Source organism: Antrostomus carolinensis, unplaced genomic scaffold (genome assembly GCF_000700745.2).
Source record: "Antrostomus carolinensis isolate BGI_N321 unplaced genomic scaffold, ASM70074v2 scaffold5998, whole genome shotgun sequence".
Lineage (NCBI taxonomy): Eukaryota > Metazoa > Chordata > Aves > Caprimulgiformes > Caprimulgidae > Antrostomus > Antrostomus carolinensis.
Genome location: NW_010334901.1, coordinates 353 through 18,799, shown reverse-complemented (window position 1 = coordinate 18,799; position 18,447 = coordinate 353). Strand labels below are relative to the sequence as shown.

Below are 18,447 nucleotides of genomic sequence, written 5' to 3'. Positions count from 1 at the left end.
TATATTAATAGCATTATTTGTCCCAAAAATAAAATTTCCAATAAAGTAAAAAGTGCGCTGAATAGGTAGAGGCTTTGATTCAATACTTCTCAGTCCACTATTAATAATCTAAATAGTGTGAGTGTTTTCCCATCCCTTTTTTCCTCTTTTTTTCTTAAGGAAAAAAAAAAAAAAGGATTATCAAGTATCTGAATTACTAAGTAGACTTAATTAAAGAGTCCTTTCAGAACCACTGTCCATCGTTATCATCATCTTCTTCCTCCTCATGGTCCAGATAGAGAAGAGCGACTTTCTTTTCATCAGAAATAACTGATCTTTGGTCTACCATTCTTTGCAGCTGTACAGTTTTATCAAAAAATGACTTTTCCACTACCTTTTCACCACGATCTTGAGAAAAACTGGAGAGAACGTAGCCTCTTTTGTTCTCATTTGCTACAGTCTGGTCACTTCCAACTACAATCTGTGACTGACTAGCAGAAGGGTCTTGCTTATTGGATATGAGCATTGTGGCTTGCTGTTCTCCACTTTTTACTGTAGATATTCCACCCATATTGGAAACATCCATTTGAAAAGTAAAAGATGTTTCCTTGGATCCTACTTTAATGTGCTTTACAGACCTACTGCTCTCGGATGACTCTTCTGTTTGTGAGAGACCTTCCAGCGTTTCAGAAGTAGGTCTTGTAATGATTATTTGCTCAGTATGAGTTTCTACAGGACTTATTTTAATGTGCCTGAAAGATCTATTGGTATCTGAGGTCCCTTCACTCTCTGAAAGATGTCCTTCTTTGTTAATGAGCTCTGGAGTTTCAGAAAGGGAGCCCTGATACACGATTTGTTCAGTGGTTTTAACTCCCACTTGACCTAGTCTAACATGCTTTACTGAGCCTTCTGAAAGAGCCTGGTCTTCCAGTTCACTGATTTCTATGTGCTCAGAGACAGGCCCTTGGTAGATGATTTCTTCAGTTGTCATAAACTCTTGGGGACCCAGCTGAATGCGTCTGACTGAACTTTCTGTCTGTGAGAAGTCTCTAGTGTCAGTCTGCACTTTACTGGAGATTGGTCCTTCAAAGATAACTTGCTCAGTATGAATCTCTTTTGGACCTAATCTAAAGTGCCTTATTGATCTGCCGACATCCACAGACCCTTCTGTCTGAGAAAGGTTACCTGAGCTATTGAGCTCCACAGAGTCCGAAACAGGCCCTTCAAAGGAGACTTCTTCAGTTACTTGCCTTGATCCTACTGTGACATGTCTTGTGGACCTGTTGAAGTCAGTTGAAAACTTCTGGGAAAGATTTCCAGAATCAATCTCTTCTATAGTTGTAGTAGTAGGGCCTGTATAAATCACTTCTTCTGTGGTTTGGATTTCTTTGGGACCCAGTTTAAAATGCTTCACAGATCGGCTAAACTCTGACAATCCTTCTCTCTGAACAAGGTCTTCTGTAGCACTGAGCTCCAGCGTTTCAGAACCAGGCCCTTCATATATGACCTGTTCAAACCTCTGAACTTCTGCTGGACTAACTTTAATATGCCTTATGGATTTGGTCTCATCAGTGGATGGTGGTGAGCGAGAAACTTCGCTAAAATCTGCAGTTTCCAAAACCGAACCGTCATAAATAACTTCTTCAGTGGTGTAATACTCTGTGCCACCACTCCTCCTCACTGTGGAAGAATTATAGATTTCTTGATCCGTTGAAGTAGTGTATTTTTCACTGCGGGAAGAAACATCTTCTATATTTATTCCACCATCAACAACTCTCTTGGAGCTCTCTTTTTTCAGGGAGTGCAACGTTGCCTTCTCCGTCTCACTTGCAATTACTTCGCCAAGCTGAGCGACATCAAATTCATCAGTATTAAGGGTCTGTGACAGGTTGACTTCAGCAACAATTGTCACCGCGCCACCGTCCTCCGTTTGATCAACTTTTTTGATATCAAATTCTAAGCTCCTAGAATCAGCTTGATTTTCTTTTGTTAATGCAGACAGCTCCTCTTTCACACTTTCTGGGAGACTGCCCTCCAACTGGTCCAAAGCTTCCTTCAGTTGATGTTTAGGGTCCTTTGTTTCCTTTGATAAAAGCCCCTTTATTGAAGTCTGAAATTCGTGGGGAATTTTAATTTCTTTTTCAATAACAATGGATTCAACATGGGATGTTTCAGCTCCAGGATGCTCTTTTAAAATATGGGCACTTGCTTCCTCCCCTACCACTTTATATGTTTCTTCTGGAGAGCTTACACCTTCATCTCTCTTACTTTGTGTGCCTTGCAAAAATTCATCTTGCCAAGAATATTTAATAGTTGATTCTTCTTCTATATGAATTTGCCCATATACTGAGTCATCGTCTTTTTCATTAATAACTGCATGATCATCAGGAACAGATACAAAATATTTTTGTTCAATAGGCGAGTCATCTTCCTCAGTTACTTCTTCCACATGAGTGAAACTCCCAGGGCGTTGTTTCTTCTTTTTAACATCTTCATATGTGAACGTTATGTTTTGTTCCTCCTCACCATAACGTCTGTCTCTCTCGGGGAACGTATCTTCCACTTCCTCTACTTCAAAAGGTGTTGAAAAATCAGTCCTTTCATCGGTGGCATAATCTAGTGGCTCCTCCACAATCTCAACATTAACAGACATGTTCTTTCTGCCTTCACGTCCTTTCAGGCCATGATGTACTATATCTTCTATGTCCTCTTTTGATGGAGTTCCCTCAACACCCTCTCGAACCACTTTTCTAACATCCTGGTTTGATAGACCTCTTACATCAGCTTCATCAGAAATATCTATGTTTTCTTGAACTTGAGATTGCACTGTGATCTCCGTCTTTATTTTCCCATCATCTGGTTGTTCTTTCTTATTAAAATAGGTCACTTTTGTGTCTGTTGAGATTTGTGAACTAGAAGATTGTGTAAAACTTTTAAGAATGTCAGCCACAATATTCTCTGCTATATTTTCAGTTGACAGAGTTCCTGTTTTATTACTTCTGTCACCAAATCGTTCTTCATCTTTCAGGCTGGATTCTGCTTCTGAAATACTCACTTTGTGAATTTCAGCCGGCTTAGTTACATGCTCATCTGTTTCTCTTCCTATGGAAGTTTTAAAGCCTTGTAACCGTATTTCTCTGCTGTGAGTTTCTTTGTTGGCAGTAGGCATTTCAAGACTGATGGGTATCTCAGTGACTTCTTTGCTTCTGGATTCTGAGGCCACATTTGTGTCTTTTTTGGTTGATTCGCTTTTCAAAGTTCTTGCATTAGAAATATCACTCCCTGTTAACTTCTGGTTAACGACTTCCTCACGGATATATTTTTTCTGCTCAGTCTTTCTTCCAAAATCAACAATTCTTTCTTCTGTAAAATGTTTCTCATCTGTTTTCTTTTTCTCCTCCTTTGTTTGTTTCTCTAGGTTATCTTTTTCTTTCAGCACAGATTTTTTCTCTTCACTTGGTTTGCTGCCTCCTCTTTTTTCTTTTAGGGTGGTCTGAATTTCAGTTATAGTTTCTTCATATTTAGAGGGTTTAAGATTGGTATTCAGCTCATAAGCTGGAAATCTAGTGAAGCTTGGTTTTGTTTTTATATTTTCAGAAATCTCTGGCTTTGTGTCAGGCTTGTGGTCCTTGTCTGATCTTTCAGCACGTGTTGATTCTTTCGAAAAAGATACCGTGGATGAAGTTGTAACTTCTGTTTTCTTTCTTTCTGGAATTGTCTTTTGCTGCATTTCAGTGTTTTTCCAGCTACTGTAGGTTGGAGTAAATGTTCTTAATTCTTTGTGATCTGTTACAATCCTTTCATCCTTTGTAACAGTTGTTGAAGGGCGATATATTGAACCAAGTACATCTCTTCCAAAAGTTCTTCCACCAGCTGTTGTCTGTGATCCAGACTGTGTTGATTGAACTGAATAACGTGCAGAACTGCTAGTATTTGTCACTGGCATTCTGTGTCTTGTGTCAGTGATCCTGATACTTGGTGAAGCTTTATTTCTATTTCTTTCTTGATAAGTAGAGTAAATATCAGTGTAGTTATATGAGGTGTTTATAATATCTGCAAAAAGCATAGGTAACCAAACATTAAAATAATGGCTTTTATCTAAAATAATATAAAATAGAGAGCATGAACTAAGAAATTTTATACTAAATTTTTGAAAGAAATAATGGCTTCATTTTCAGTGGAGCTCTGTAAAGGCATTTCTGCAGGTTTTGTGTGATAATTAAGTCTATGCATAAATTATATTAAAACTGAAAGCAAAGGTTTTTACTAGGTTGCAAGTTCTTGCTAATTTTACCTGTCATGAGCTACTGGGTATCACGGCATTTACTTAAGAATTAACACTTTTTGCATTTATATTAATGTTCATTTACATTTACAATTTATTATTAAATAATGTAGGCTAATATCCTAGGCTTAGATTTTTTGCTTCATTAGTCAAAGTGGCCTGAAGCTTCTCAGTTCCTATTGAGAATTAATAGCATACCTCCCACCACATCCTGGAAGTTGAAAACACAAATACAACCCTTCATAGCCACAAGATACAACAAGGTAGAGAAATGAAGAAACTTTTAGGCTATATCTATATAATTCAATAAAATGTACCAGGAATTATTGACTGGCTGTAAGAGAAACCAGCACTGCACAACTCAACTCTGCTACTCCTAAAAAGCCACATCTCCTCTGACTTTGGGTAGTATTTCCTGGTCTGTGGTAACCACTGAATACACCTGAGCTTTGTCTGCAAAAGTACTGGCTAGTCCAGATCAAAACTGTGCCAGGGACAGTGCCAACAACTTAACAGCACAGGCAACTCTGTGTGAGCGTTTCAGCCCAGGCCTTAGTCTGTTTAATTTACTACTACAGACACAGCCTTCAAATCTCTTCTGGGACCACCGTCTGTGATAGTCTGATGATTTTAAGACCACACATTGCTAACCTCAGGAGTATTACTGAGACTAACTCAGTTATTAGTAACAAAGGCCACAGCAGTCAGATCCAAGGGCCATCTTATCTAGTACCCTGTTTACAGTGACCAACAGTAGATACATAAGGAAGAGTATAAGAACAGGGCAAGTAAATAGTGATACTTCCCTGGTATACTCTCACAGCCTCCAGAGATTTGCAGCTCCTAAGATAGAAATGGTATCTTTATGTTTAGTAAGTCTTTGATTTTTCTTTCATTACTCTGCTAAAATTTTCTCTTTAAACCCATGTAAACTTTTTAACACTCACAATGCCTCACGATGATGAATTCCACAGTTTTAACTATATGCTTTGTTAAATACCTCTTGCTTTATACTTCAAAACTCTCTTAAGACCTACGGGCATCCAAAAGCTCTTCACTACTACAGCTATGAAACATCACTCCCTTCTTACCTTCTCCATTTGAGTCATGGCTTCATAAATTATTTCATATAGAATAGTACTGTGTTGATTTAAAATATTAACACTCAAAACCAATTCAATATTCACTTTGCAATACACTCTTAAAAAAGTATTCTTCAGGAATACTATAATACAATAGTTTCCAGTTAAACTTAATTTCATTCAACATTCATTTTTTAACATTAATTTCTTACCTCGAGGCAATTTCCCTGCATGCTGATCTCTCCATGTAATAATCCACTGGTTGCTCTCCCCTTCTAACAAAGCTCTGCAAAACACATAAAAAGTAATTCCATTAAAATATTGGGAAGAATAATAATCATAATATTTAACATTTTTAAGAGGCTTTTGCTGAGACTTAAAATCATCCTGTTGGGTCAGATCCTGAGTGGTTTTCACCCATTATTATTACTAGGAATGAGAAATCCTTAGAAGATGCTAAGGATTTCTCATTCCCAGTAATAAAAATGGGTGAAAACTTTTAGTTTGCAGAGCCCAGTTTGTGAGAACAATGCAATCATCTTACAGTAGGTGACAGCAGCAGTTTTACATCCAATCTTTCACATCAGTCAATATACTGCTTCCTGACACGGAAGCATTCCTCATTTCCACTATGGAATCATACCAGTTAGCAATTTTTTCCAGAATGATGATGTTATAACAGAGTTAGGAGAAAACAAAGCCAAACAAAACTTAACAGATATTCAGTAAAGCTTTCTCAGAGAAACCCATGGAGATGTTTTATAAAGAAAAGGCAAAAATTAAAAAAAAATATTCACAAGCAAATAGTCAGCAGCTTTCCTACTGGTAACAGGGTACTAAAGGTGTTATTGCAGTGGGATAGATCAGGGAACTGCTACAGCCAGGATTTGTGAGTTCTGTCCTTTTCAAATGAAAATTGAAGGCAAGTTTTACTTCTGTCTAGTGCTGGCAGAAACAGCTCACAGTATTCTGTACCTATGCTTAGTTCCTATTCAATCCGAAATCAACACAACATATTTTACAACAAAGAACTAGGAAAATTGTTTGTGACAGAAACTGCTTGGTTTCTTTTAATGACATCTCTGTTTCTCTGTTTGTCCCCTCAGTTCCTCAGCCTTCCATTCATTTCGGTTTTGTTTGGTTGGTTTTTTTGCTTCTTTTTGTTTTTTTTTTTTTCTCAGTGACACTAATTCCAGGAAGCCAGCACTTCCACAGAACTATTGTGATCAAGGCTTCCTCTTGTTGACCAACGGAGACAACATAGAATCACAGAATGAATCATAGAATGGTTAGGATTGGAAGGGACCTTAAAGATCATCTAGTTCCAACCCCCCTGCCATCAGCAGGGACATCTTCCACTAGATCAGGTTGCTCAAAGCCTCATGTTGGCTCAGCAGCAACTGTTCAGAAACGGACAGGACACCAATTTGCCTACCTTTACATTACAGAAATTGTATCACTACAAGCAAATAGCAGAAGCAGGCAACAACGGTTACTAGTCTGCATTGTAATTTTGTCTGCTACCTATTCTTGGTGTGCTGATGCACAGAATGGAGACTCTTTGAGTTGCCTTTTCTACGCCGGTGACACACACGAGCTGTTTTTGTACCCAGCTGATTGCTTGAGAACACTGGCTATCCTTTCTTTCTGCCAGGATTTGTTCCCTATACAGCACGTACAAGGATCACACTCCCTCAAGACCCACCTGACAGCAGCCACAGGCTTGTTCTATTCCTGCATAAGGTTACTTCTCTATATTTTCTCCTTTCTACAGTGGTGGAAAACACTCCAGAAGTCCATTTCCCACAGAGATTAGCACAATTGAGTGGCAAAACATTTTCAGGAGGAACTGCTCTGCATTAAGAATATTCCAGTAGGAACACGGCATACTTTTGTCCTCTTGTGGGTAGAAAGACTTAATTGCATTCTCTAGATTTACTCAACTGCTCTAAAAAAATAAAACAGAACTGTTGGCTTCTTCCATATACCAAATACAGAATGTAGCTATTAGGGTGATCTTAGTCCTAGGAGTTTTAGGGATGGTTATCCAGTAAGACTGAGTCTCAGAATTACTGAGAAATACTCTGGAAATCTCTGTGTACTTTTCTTCTCTCCTGCTGTTGAAATGCTTCTACTGTCTGACATAAAACATATCCAGACTTTAAAAAAAAAAACCAAACAAACAAACCAACCAAAACTAACAACTGTCTGACATAAAACATATCCAGACTTTAAAAAAAAAAAAAACAAACAAACCAACCAAAACTAACAAAAAAAAAAACAAACCCCAAACCCAAAGCAGTTTCTCCCTTTTCTACTTTTGCAGGGCCACAAGCTATGTTATTAAAAAAAAAAGAAAAAGAAAAAAGTGCTCAACTGCAGCATTTTGTTACAACAGCCAAGAAATTCTATGGCAGATTCTTTCAATACGCATCAGAACGCTATACAAAGTACATTAACTCTGGTGTTTTTATATTCACTTTACTAGTGAGATACTCATGTCATCATTTCCCGTTTTGGAAATGCCAGATGTTTTGCACTGATAACATACAGCCGCCAACATGAAAGTTGTCAAGAGTAAGGCTGGAGGATTATGATAGCCAAGGCTTCTGACTCCCTAGGGGGGGAGTTGAAAACAGTTTAGGATTGTGGTATAAACACATTTGCTGGACATTTCTGTCAAAATTAACACAGCAGGCATTTTAAATGTCACCTGTAGATTTCACATTTCATGTAACTGATCACTTTGGGCATTTTATGCTTCTTTTGGTTTCTGACTGCCTCTAGATTCAGTAGGACAACGCTGCAGCAGCAAAATATCATTAGTAAGGTTTTCTTTGCAATTATTGTCTAGGTTAGAATTACCTAACATATTTACAGCTCACTTTCCCCCTTAAAACAGGCTCAGATGGACATCTTTACATTTCTTTTGTTTCTCAAAAAAACAAAGTAAAAGCAATTTCTCTTCCTCCATGTTAAGAAAGGCTTTATAGGAATTAGATGACTAACAAATTAGAGAATGTTCCACAGACCAAGCATCTGATCAGATGAAGCTAGTGAGTGCCAAACAAATTGCTCTGCTAGACATGCGCTAGAGAAGCTGGTGGTGACGTTGCAGAAAGATATCGAGGAGCTGGCAATGAAAGCGTTAACCATGACGAAGGAAACTAGGAATGTGGGTAGTTTGACTAAGGATTTCTGGCTGCTGTTAAAACAACAGTTGTTCAGTTGCTGCAGCAACGTATTAAGTCACTAAAAATAAGTTCCAAGAGGTAACTGTATATGGCAAAGGGCAACAGCGCACAGAAAAGCTGGATCTGAACTATTACTACTGAAAATATGTTGTATTTGAAAATTAAAGGCAAAGCATCATGAAACCTCTATAAAACTGGACAGTGAATCAGTGCTTTACTGTACATAGTTCATAATACGTGTGTTCTCAAGCTTATCAGATAGAAAAGAAACTGTTAAACTGACTTTGGCTTAATAAAGTAGCATGAGAAATTCTAGTTTAATGTACTGAGCACCGGCTGGGAAGCCGGTAAACTCAGGTTGTGTTCCTCAGCTTGACCATAGCTTCAGTTTATGCAAGTCATTTTGCTTCTCTGTTCCTTTGCACCCTTTCCTAATACAAATCATTTAAATTCTAACCTCTTCATGGTGAGGACTGCTTTGAAACTTAAACTGCCTGAAGAATAGAGTGTTCATCTCGACTGTATTAAACTCTTAAGTATTCACAGTAATAACAAAAAAACATTCCTCCAAGCTGCACTCTTCTAAAAAACATACATCAGTGACTTCCTGGAAATCGGATCCCAAATGCCATAGACACATATTGTGTTAATACTTTAAGTGTTGCTAGGAAATATTCCAACTGCACCTTTAATTCATCTCATTATTAATGTCATTTACCTAAAGTCAGCAGTGACTCGCTAGTCAGCCTGAAGTGTGCTAGATGACAACAGAAATAACTAGCCCATGAAAGCAGGTGGGTGAGATAAACTGGTCGGGAGAGAGAAGTTACAAAACCCAAAAGGATGCAGTGCAATGTTATTATCATCATTCACAACAGCAATGACTGTTTCAACTACAGAAACACAAAATCTCAGATGGGGTAGTTAGCCAGCAGGCCATAAAAATTCATCCTCTCTATCCTGAGTATCTGGGATGGAGTTATAAAAAAAACCTCTCCAGGAAGTGGAATGGAGGAAGCATTTTAGGAGTAAAGGCCATTCCACATCTTATTTCCATCACAGGATGGGAGGACAAGGACTGTGTGAATAACTGCCTGCGTGTTAAGTTCCCTGGGTGTAGAAAACTCAGAGTGTTCTCAAAATAAAATAAATACAGGAATAGGACATTGGATGGTACAAGCTGTCAACAGCTGAGGAGGCCTTAATGCTGGTGATGATTTCTTCAGAGGAAGGCATGGAAAGAGTCAGAAGACGTGCTGATGTAGGAAACCAACCAAAGGACAGTTGGAAAGTATGTCTGACAAGTGTATTAAGAGATTCTGACAATGACCATGACAATAAACAAACAAACAAACAAAAAATATAAAAATTGTAGCCTCTGCTGCTTCAAAATGCAGGGTGATAACCTAGAACAGAACATTTGCATGACGCTAGGATTTCAAATTAAAATCTTTTACCCTTCAACAACAACGTATTTCAGAGCGAGCAGAAAACCTACTTAACCTATGGCAGAGGCTCTGCGCAGCCTCTGCTATTTGAAGAGAAGCTTCTGATGGCTGAGGAGAAAGGCTTGATAGTAATTCTGATCCTAGGCAGATTTTCTATCCCCTTTACATCAGTATCTTACACAGTGAATAATTCACCATTTCTCTCTGTAAGTGAAAGTTAAGCTTAGTCTGAGTAGTTATGGTTTTGCAGGGTTCAAAGAACACAGAACAAAACTACAAGACACTTGAAAAATATTTAACACCAGTGAAGAAGGATCGGGAATGAAGATTCCCATGATGTATAACTTCATAAAGCCATATAAGACATATATTTCACTTCCTGAGAGAGCCTCAGCTCCCAGAGCAGGAAGGGTGAGCAGAATCAGAGAGGAAGTACATTTGGTCCTTGGGGAAGGGTGTTCCTCGCAACAATGATCCTTCTTGCCAGTCCAGGAGCAATGCTGACTAACGGAAAGAACTGGCTTTAAAGCGGGGCCTGTGGAGCTGTAAAACAAAGAGAAAATACAGAGCAGGAGGTGCAAAGAAAGCTCCAAGAAGGAGACCAGATACCACACCCGTAACCTAGAATGCCAGGAGGCGAGGAGGTGCCAAGGCCCTCACGGAAGCTTCTCAGTGGAAAGTTCAGGATGTTGAACAAAGTGTGAATAGGTGCCTTTCATTTCCAATATGCATAAGCAAGAGTATGTGCCAGCTTCGTTTGTGCAAACAATGAAGCTGGCTTCACATGCCCTAGTTATCACAGATAAAAAGACCTGGGAGAGCAACAGGATTTGGAAAAGTATAGAGATGAGCAGCCCAGAATTCTCTTTCTAGACAGCTTACTAACTGGATCCATACTGATTCCCTCCCACAGCACTGCCAATGAAGGCATACAGACAGAAAGGCATTATTTTCTTCAGTGAAAGGAGAATAAGATGAAAAGAGGAATAGGTAAAACTGCATAAATGTACAAACACAAATCAAAACAATCACTTTTCAGCTTCTGATATTTAAGCAGGCATCAGAGAGCATGTTTTCTGATCTGTAGCAAGGCCCATCTCTCTTTTCCTCTCTAGATCTTTTTCAGTGGGTAGATGATCATTTGTCCACTGAAGTCTACCTTGCCATTGCAATCAGCGATACAAGTCACACTCACTATCATCAGATGTAGAAATCCTATGGGTTAAGGAGCTCCTTAACTGGACAACAAGTTGTGCAGGTGATGCTGAATTGTTCTCCCTTCATTAACAAGGACAGGGAACCCTCAGACAAACCAATAATGCTCAGATAAGCAGTGATATAACCTCTGGAGAAGTTCCAGAATTTAATGGGCTTACAAGGTTTTACAGAGCAGAAGCACTGATGGTTCACTTATTAACTAAGAGCATGTCCAAACAACTAAATATCTGGGTATTATCATTCTTACTTCTGGATTAATACTAATCATCAAAACAATTCTGATAACTCTGTTTTTGTCAAAGTGCTAATCCCATTTTGCAGATGAATAAACCGAGTGAAAAAGTTTAAGTGACAACAGTAAAAGTCAACATCAGAGCTAGGATTAAATTTAGAAGAATCATATGTTTTAGCAAAGTTAACAGAATGAACACACACAGACAAGGATCACAGCTGGCTATTTCCACAGTTTTTCTCCCACTAGTAATGCTCCAGACACTACTTGTTTTCCAAGCTTCACAGGGATCCCACTCCACCAACATCCAGGTACTGGTGCTCACCAATGGACTGCAAATTACTTGTCCCACATACTGCTTGTGACTTCATCTCACCCAGAAGCCAGCCTTGGTCTGCACCTCACAGCACACCCTGCTTGAGGCATCTTGAACAGACTGTTTTTGCTCTCTGATGGACTACAGACACCCTTTGCTCACTAGTCATTTATCAAGCTACTTAGAAGTTCCTCTTTCAAGCTTCTTATTTTCAGTTATGCAACTACAATTAAATTTTATATTTATCAGTGGATTGCTTTAGTCTACACATTTCACTCATCATTCATCTGATGCCATCTTTATCCAGACTTGGATGGTTATTGGTTCACAGTGATGTTACACACTTAGAACACAGTGTTTGTTAACGCTTTAAGACACAGAAGCGTATGTCATATATAACTGGTAATATCACTGGCTGTTTATGCAGGTTGAATATGAGTAATGCACATGATACAGACAAGCTAATAACTAAGGAATACTCCTTTAAAAAGAATTTAAAAAGTAGGCTGACATTATTTTTTTTCAAATTATTACTTTGCTCAATAAGAATTGCTTGTCTCCGAGGATCAATATCTCAATGAAATTTATTGAGAATATTGTGTTAGTTGTAGAAAAAAACCCCCATGATCATTAAAATAAGGTAGTATCTTCCTCCAGTTCACAGGTTTTTGTTTGGGTTTTCCTTTTCTTTTCCCTCCTTCCAAATTGCTTTTATGTCATGTGCCAACTGATACATCATGATTCTCCAGACAGAAGAATTACTCTGGCTTTTCAGCCCCACAGCTATGAAGTGGCTGCAGGGATATACAGTACCGAAGATTCATTAGCAGAGATGATGTTTGCTGATATCTCACACTTGATCCAAACATGTTTCCCTCACAAACCAAGGATGGAGAAAGCTAGGATTTAATCAGACTTTTCTTTTACCTTCCCACTATCCTACAATTGAAACAAGGATGGGGCACTGGCTACTTACACTGATGCTGCAGGTTGACACTGATCATCATATTTAAATGATGTGTCATGTAACTTGTCAGATGGCAACTACACTGCCTCATGTTTTATTGATTGCAATTTAGGGATACTGGCTACTCAGCTTGTAATCAAATATTCCATCAACAATTCACATCAATTTGGTCTCAGCTTGACTGGATTTCCTACATATCCATGTATTTGTACAAAGTTAATAGGATTCCTATGGATTATATTTGCTTCTCTAGCATGTTGTTCTGGGGACAGAAGACCAAAATTAATTACTCCCAGAGATAGCTTTGCTCAAGTGATCCAATTCCAGTCACCTCTGCCCACTGGTAATTCTTATCAGCGTTACTAATGAATAACAGTATTTTACTATTCTTACAGTTTCCCCAGACATCTCAGACAACTCCACATGGATTTGCAGCCTTCTGAAGGGGTGGTATCTTCCCTTTACAGAGAGCACAGTCAAGCACAGAATGGCATGGTGACCCATGTCACAGAACAAGCCAACAGCAAGCTCAAAACTGATATCAGGAGTCCATTCAATCTCTTTAACAAACCACTGTACATACAAAGAGTCTTGATCTGAGACTCTGAAAGTAGCTATCCATATTTTAAGTGCTGGACAGAGGATGAATGGGGCTCTCATATCTATAAAAAGGGATTTCAGTTATCCTCCAATGAGGCAATTGAGTGTGATTGCAATTCTTACCTGTAGGTTTCAATTTCCAGGATGAGGCCTGCCTTCACCTGCAGTAGTTCTTGATAGTCCTTCAGGTAGTCTGTGATTGACATGGTCAGGAACTGCTTTTCTTCTTCTAGGGCGTCAATTATCCTCTAAACAGAAAGAATGATTTTTAGTTTTGAACTAACAGAAAAACTAACAGAAAAATACCAAAGTCCAAAATGATCTAAATTTGAACATACTCTGAAATATTAAATACTGAAGATTAAATGCTGAATAACTGTACACAACAGAAAAAGCAATGAAGACTTATGCAACAGAATGTTAAGATTTGATTTAGACTAAGACAGCTGACTCTCATGCTCTTGAAAAGAACATCACGGAAAGCAAGTGCTTTAATCACTGGTGTTACCTCTCACATGAAGGGCAATTTGCCATCTTCTGGAAAAGAAGCCCTCTCCTGATAATTGAGAGGAGCTTGTTCAGTACAGACTCAGAACTAAAAGTATCAGTGTGAGCTGTTCAGTGCTGTTCTTAATGGTTTCCTCGCTGTGGATAGAATCTACTAACCCAAATCACTCCTCCTCAGCCAGCAGACTGATGTTACCCAAATGCTAGAGGTTACACTTAGTTCCGGGCTCTGGGAAGACAGAAATTAAATCTCAGCAAAGGGCTGGTTCTGTTTTGTTCACATCACTCTGCACAGACACTGAACTGTCATTTACAGAGCAAAATCTGATACACATGTACAACACTGGACAGGAATTCATGACAGCATATTTTAAACTGCATCCTAACAAATGCTTTGCGATACAAACTGGAAAATGAAGACACTGATAGTCTAGTTTAAAAAAAACTTAAATACATCATTTATATGCAGCAAGAGTTCAAGTATAACAGTGTGAGCAATAGCAGAAAAATGAAGATACAGCAGGGACTTCCCAGATTGGTTAATGCCAGTATGACATGCTAGGCAGAAGTAAGATTTAAGCACTAAGAATATGAAGTGCTGGCATTTCAAACATTAATAGTTTTGTGGAGGATTTTTTAAGTAAAACGAAAAGTTTATGAAGGAAGCTGCTTGTATCTTCACATACATGTGGGTATGTCTCTTTCCAAAACAGACACATGAATATAGTTCTTCATTTGCAACTGTTGTTAAACGATTACACTCATGTTTTCTTTGACATGACAAACTTTGCCTTAAAACTCCTTTTTCATGGCAGAAGATAAATCGTATCTGCATGTCTGAAAAAGCGCTAATAACCATCCAACAGCCTCATCCAGACTGCAGTGGAGGTAACATCCTCGATGGTCATGCACAGCAGCGAGCAGAACCGCTGGCCTTTAACAGCTCTAAGGCAACAATCCTGTTCAAGAACTGACACAATGGAAAAATTCCAAGATGAGAAGGGAAGAAAAGTGCCAGGTCTTGTTTTTAAAAGGAAAAGATTACCAAGCAAGAATAGACAGAGTGTTGACAGAACCAGAGGAGTCAGCAAAAGGAGCAAAAGACAAGAAGGACTGGATTTCTATGGGACCAAACCCAAAAGGAGATGAGCTCTGATAGAAAATATGAAATGATTCAGGTGTTTGTTGCCTCCCCAATTAAACAGAGACACTAACCTATACATGTGCATGCATATGTCAAAAAGAGCTTCACCATGCACACTTCTTGCTCCCATCCCAGAAGAATCTATACACCAAACTACAGAGTGTGTGAAATTCTGAAAGACTGGGGATATTCACACTTATCTAACGGCATAGGAACTTCAGTTCCTCACCCCCAAATTCTGTTGTCTGGGTTTGAAAAGCCACCTAGATTCTACCCACTGGATTTGGAGAGCACTCAGGATCCAAAAGTTGGGAGTTAAATCCAGTGTCCTAACAATTACCATAAGGGGCTACATAACTCAGCCAGCTGGGTAATAATTCCAAAGGAATTCATTCCAACAGGAGCAGGCATTGTATAGGCCGGATGGCAGCCAGCCACCCCTCTAGCCCTCCAGTCACTGATGCTTACACATAACACAGAGGACAACTGATCTTCAGTCCTGTTTCCAAGCATGCCAGAAAGTACAAAAACCACTTTGGCAAAGTTCAGGAGATGTAAGCCAACAAACTTCCATTTTGCAAAAGGTAACCTGTATTGTTGCAGCTGTGTTTGCTTCACACAAGACTTCCTTGCAAAGATTTGTTTCTCAACCACATCAAACCCATGGCCCCCCAGATCCCGGTGATGTCCTGCTAGAACTGAGTAACTGAAGAGAAGGGATTTTCTCACCCTTCAGATGTTCCTTTTCAGGCAGCAGTGGGCAATTTTAGAAGGGCAGCAGGGGAAAAAGAATTCACTTAGGTTGTCCAAGCTGCACCTACTCAGGGAATACAGAGAGTATTCCCTTTCCATCTGGTCGTATTTACTGACCCCAGAGCTCATTCAGTGGCTCAGCAGGGGAGGAACTGACACTCTGTGCTTAGCTGGCTAGAAACTGGTACCCAAAAAAATGCACATGACTGATATTATATGTTAGTTTGACAAGATGTTTTCTTCTTCTCCTCTGGAGTTACAACACTGACTCAGAAACTGATCCTAAACTCACTGTATTAGTGAAAAATATCTGCCTCATTTCAAAGCAGCAGGAAGAGCCGTGGCCATTTTTACATCCAAAAATGCAGGGCTCTCTCAAGACAGAGAGTTTTTGCATAAGTATTGTCACAGCACACAGCTAAAATCATGTCAGAGACCTCCCGAGTTTATCCCTTTAGCACCCAGGACCAGTGAAAATTTTCCAAACAACGTATGATTTACAGCTTGCCTCGTTCAGCTAAATTATAACTCCAAATACATATTTCTGTTTAACACTGCTGAAAGCTTTAGTGAGGATAAGGACAGTGCAGGAGACAGAGATGGACATATAAGGCGACTGGATGATATATGGAAAATATGAATAAATCTAATTGCCATTGCAGCTGCAATGCACAATAATCACTTGACTTAAATCTGTACACACATATCATTTCTGTGTGACACTTTGCAATAAATAACCATGGACTAGATGCTCTTTAAAGAGTAGTTTAAAATCCGTGCTCAACATACTTTCACCAGTAAGAGAAACAACAAGGGAGGGGGAAAAAAGCTTTGAACACAAAGAAGAAGAACAAAACCTGAAAAAGTTGCTCCTATACATTCTATAATGAACAAAATATTTTATTTCTCTCATACAGTAGGCTGGCCACTGGCAAAGGCCTTTCTCATTAGAAACCAAACATTTAAATATGAAACCCTTCAGAAGTTGTAAACCTTACTGTTTTCACCAGAATTTAAATATTATCTAGATATTAATTCAAAGATAAGGCAGCTCAGGTGTTTTCAGGTTGGCTATCAAAGCACTTTTTTTTCTTTCTCTCCTTGTATTACTAAGATTTGAAGCTATTGTTCCTTTAAAATCCAAATCACACCCAATGCTCCTGAGAGGAAAACAGAATTTTGTTCTTTTGGTATCAAAATAACAATCCATGTGTGAGTACCAAATCAGGAAAATTCACAGGCATGCATTGATTTTGATTATCTGACTTCTACACCTATTCTAACTGGCTTCAGAAGAAAAACTTGTAGCACAGATAGTGAGCTATACAAAATATTCTTATTAAAGTAACACCATACTTCAAGGTTTTTAATTTGGGCAGTGATGATTGAAGACCAAAGAAATTTTCATGATAAATCCCTAATAACAAATACAGACAGCAAGAAGGACATATTTTGGAAATCAAAGTAACTTTAAATATTAGTAGGATTATGTATGTTTATGTAAATCTAAAAAAAAACAGGGAAAAAATGAAGAGGTTTTTTTTTTCCCCCCTCTTTACATTTTCATTTGGCTGTGACTGATGGGCAGATTTAATTAATGAGGGATTTACATATAACAACTTCTTATGAAGCTTTGGAAATGTTTATGATTGGAATGTACATGATTGGAAGAATTAATTGTCCTGTCAAAAATGAAAAAGAAATTAAAATTAAGAGTTAAAAGCCTTTCTGATTACTTCTCACATACCCAACCTGCCTCATTTCACAGCACTGGCAAACTATGCAGCTTGCAAACAACCTAGGAACCTACAAAAACCAGACACAAAGCAACAGGTCCCAGTCCCTTCCCCACTGCCAGCACCTCCATCATCTCACAGGGCTGTTGGACACTGTCCTCATTAGCACGCGGGGTTCAGACAAACACCCGGCTCCAGCAGAGTGTTAATAAAAGGTCTAACAATGAACAAAAGAAATGTCTCCCTCAGGAAATGGATCGATGGTCGGGATGATCTAATATGTGCTCTCCACGCTAAATTTGATGAACTGATATTTTGCTGTTCCGGCATCTGCTGATCTGTTCACGCGCACGGGGGTGATCACGCATCGTTCTATCAGATGTTATCCTGACAGCAAGCAAATGCTCAGCTACAGAGAACTGTTAACAACACCAAACCTCTACCTCGGACATATGCCAGTCACCTATGTGGTTAAAGTTTTATTTTTAAAAAATTCCCATTCTGCTCACTGCCTGTAGCACAGTAACTCCTCCTGCCTTTACACAACTGAAAGCTTCCTTAACTATGTGGGGGCTTTTCTCAAGGCACGTGGGAGCAGGTGTAAAGCAGCAAGAAAATTCAGACCATTTCTCTGATCAGGACAGGTCAACCTCAAGTCTCAAGCCAGAAGGGAAGCTTCGTGTCCCACCACACAGGGACTTGTTTCACCTGCTCACAGGGACTGCTCCGTGTCCCATGTGCTCCTGCCAACAGCAGCGGGAGCCCTGTCAGACCCGCAGGCCAGCTCCACGCTCTTGGGTACTTGCCAAGGGTAGGTTGGGAAGGGAGCACCTGTCACCAGGAAGATGTCCTCAGGGTCACCATCTCCCTTTTGATCCCCACCTTCCACACCCAGCTCTCCCCAGACGGAGCAGGGAGTTCCTGGGACTCAGTGGATCTCCAAGGATCTCCCTGCTCCCACCAGAGAGGGGCTCAGCAGCAACAAC

The 18,447-nt window shown here is 39.3% G+C and overlaps 1 protein-coding gene across 1 annotated transcript; it reads right to left on the bottom strand.

Annotated features, from left to right (window-relative positions):
* Positions 1-223: 223 nt before the first annotated feature.
* Positions 224-13,569, bottom strand: SYNM (synemin; the record flags this gene model as incomplete). The annotated part of the gene is made up of 3 exons (XM_010174334.1): positions 224-4,032; positions 5,559-5,632; positions 13,445-13,569. Coding segments are annotated over 3 exons (4,008 nt in total), but the record flags the coding sequence as incomplete, so codon positions are not given.
* Positions 13,570-18,447: the final 4,878 nt, after the last annotated feature.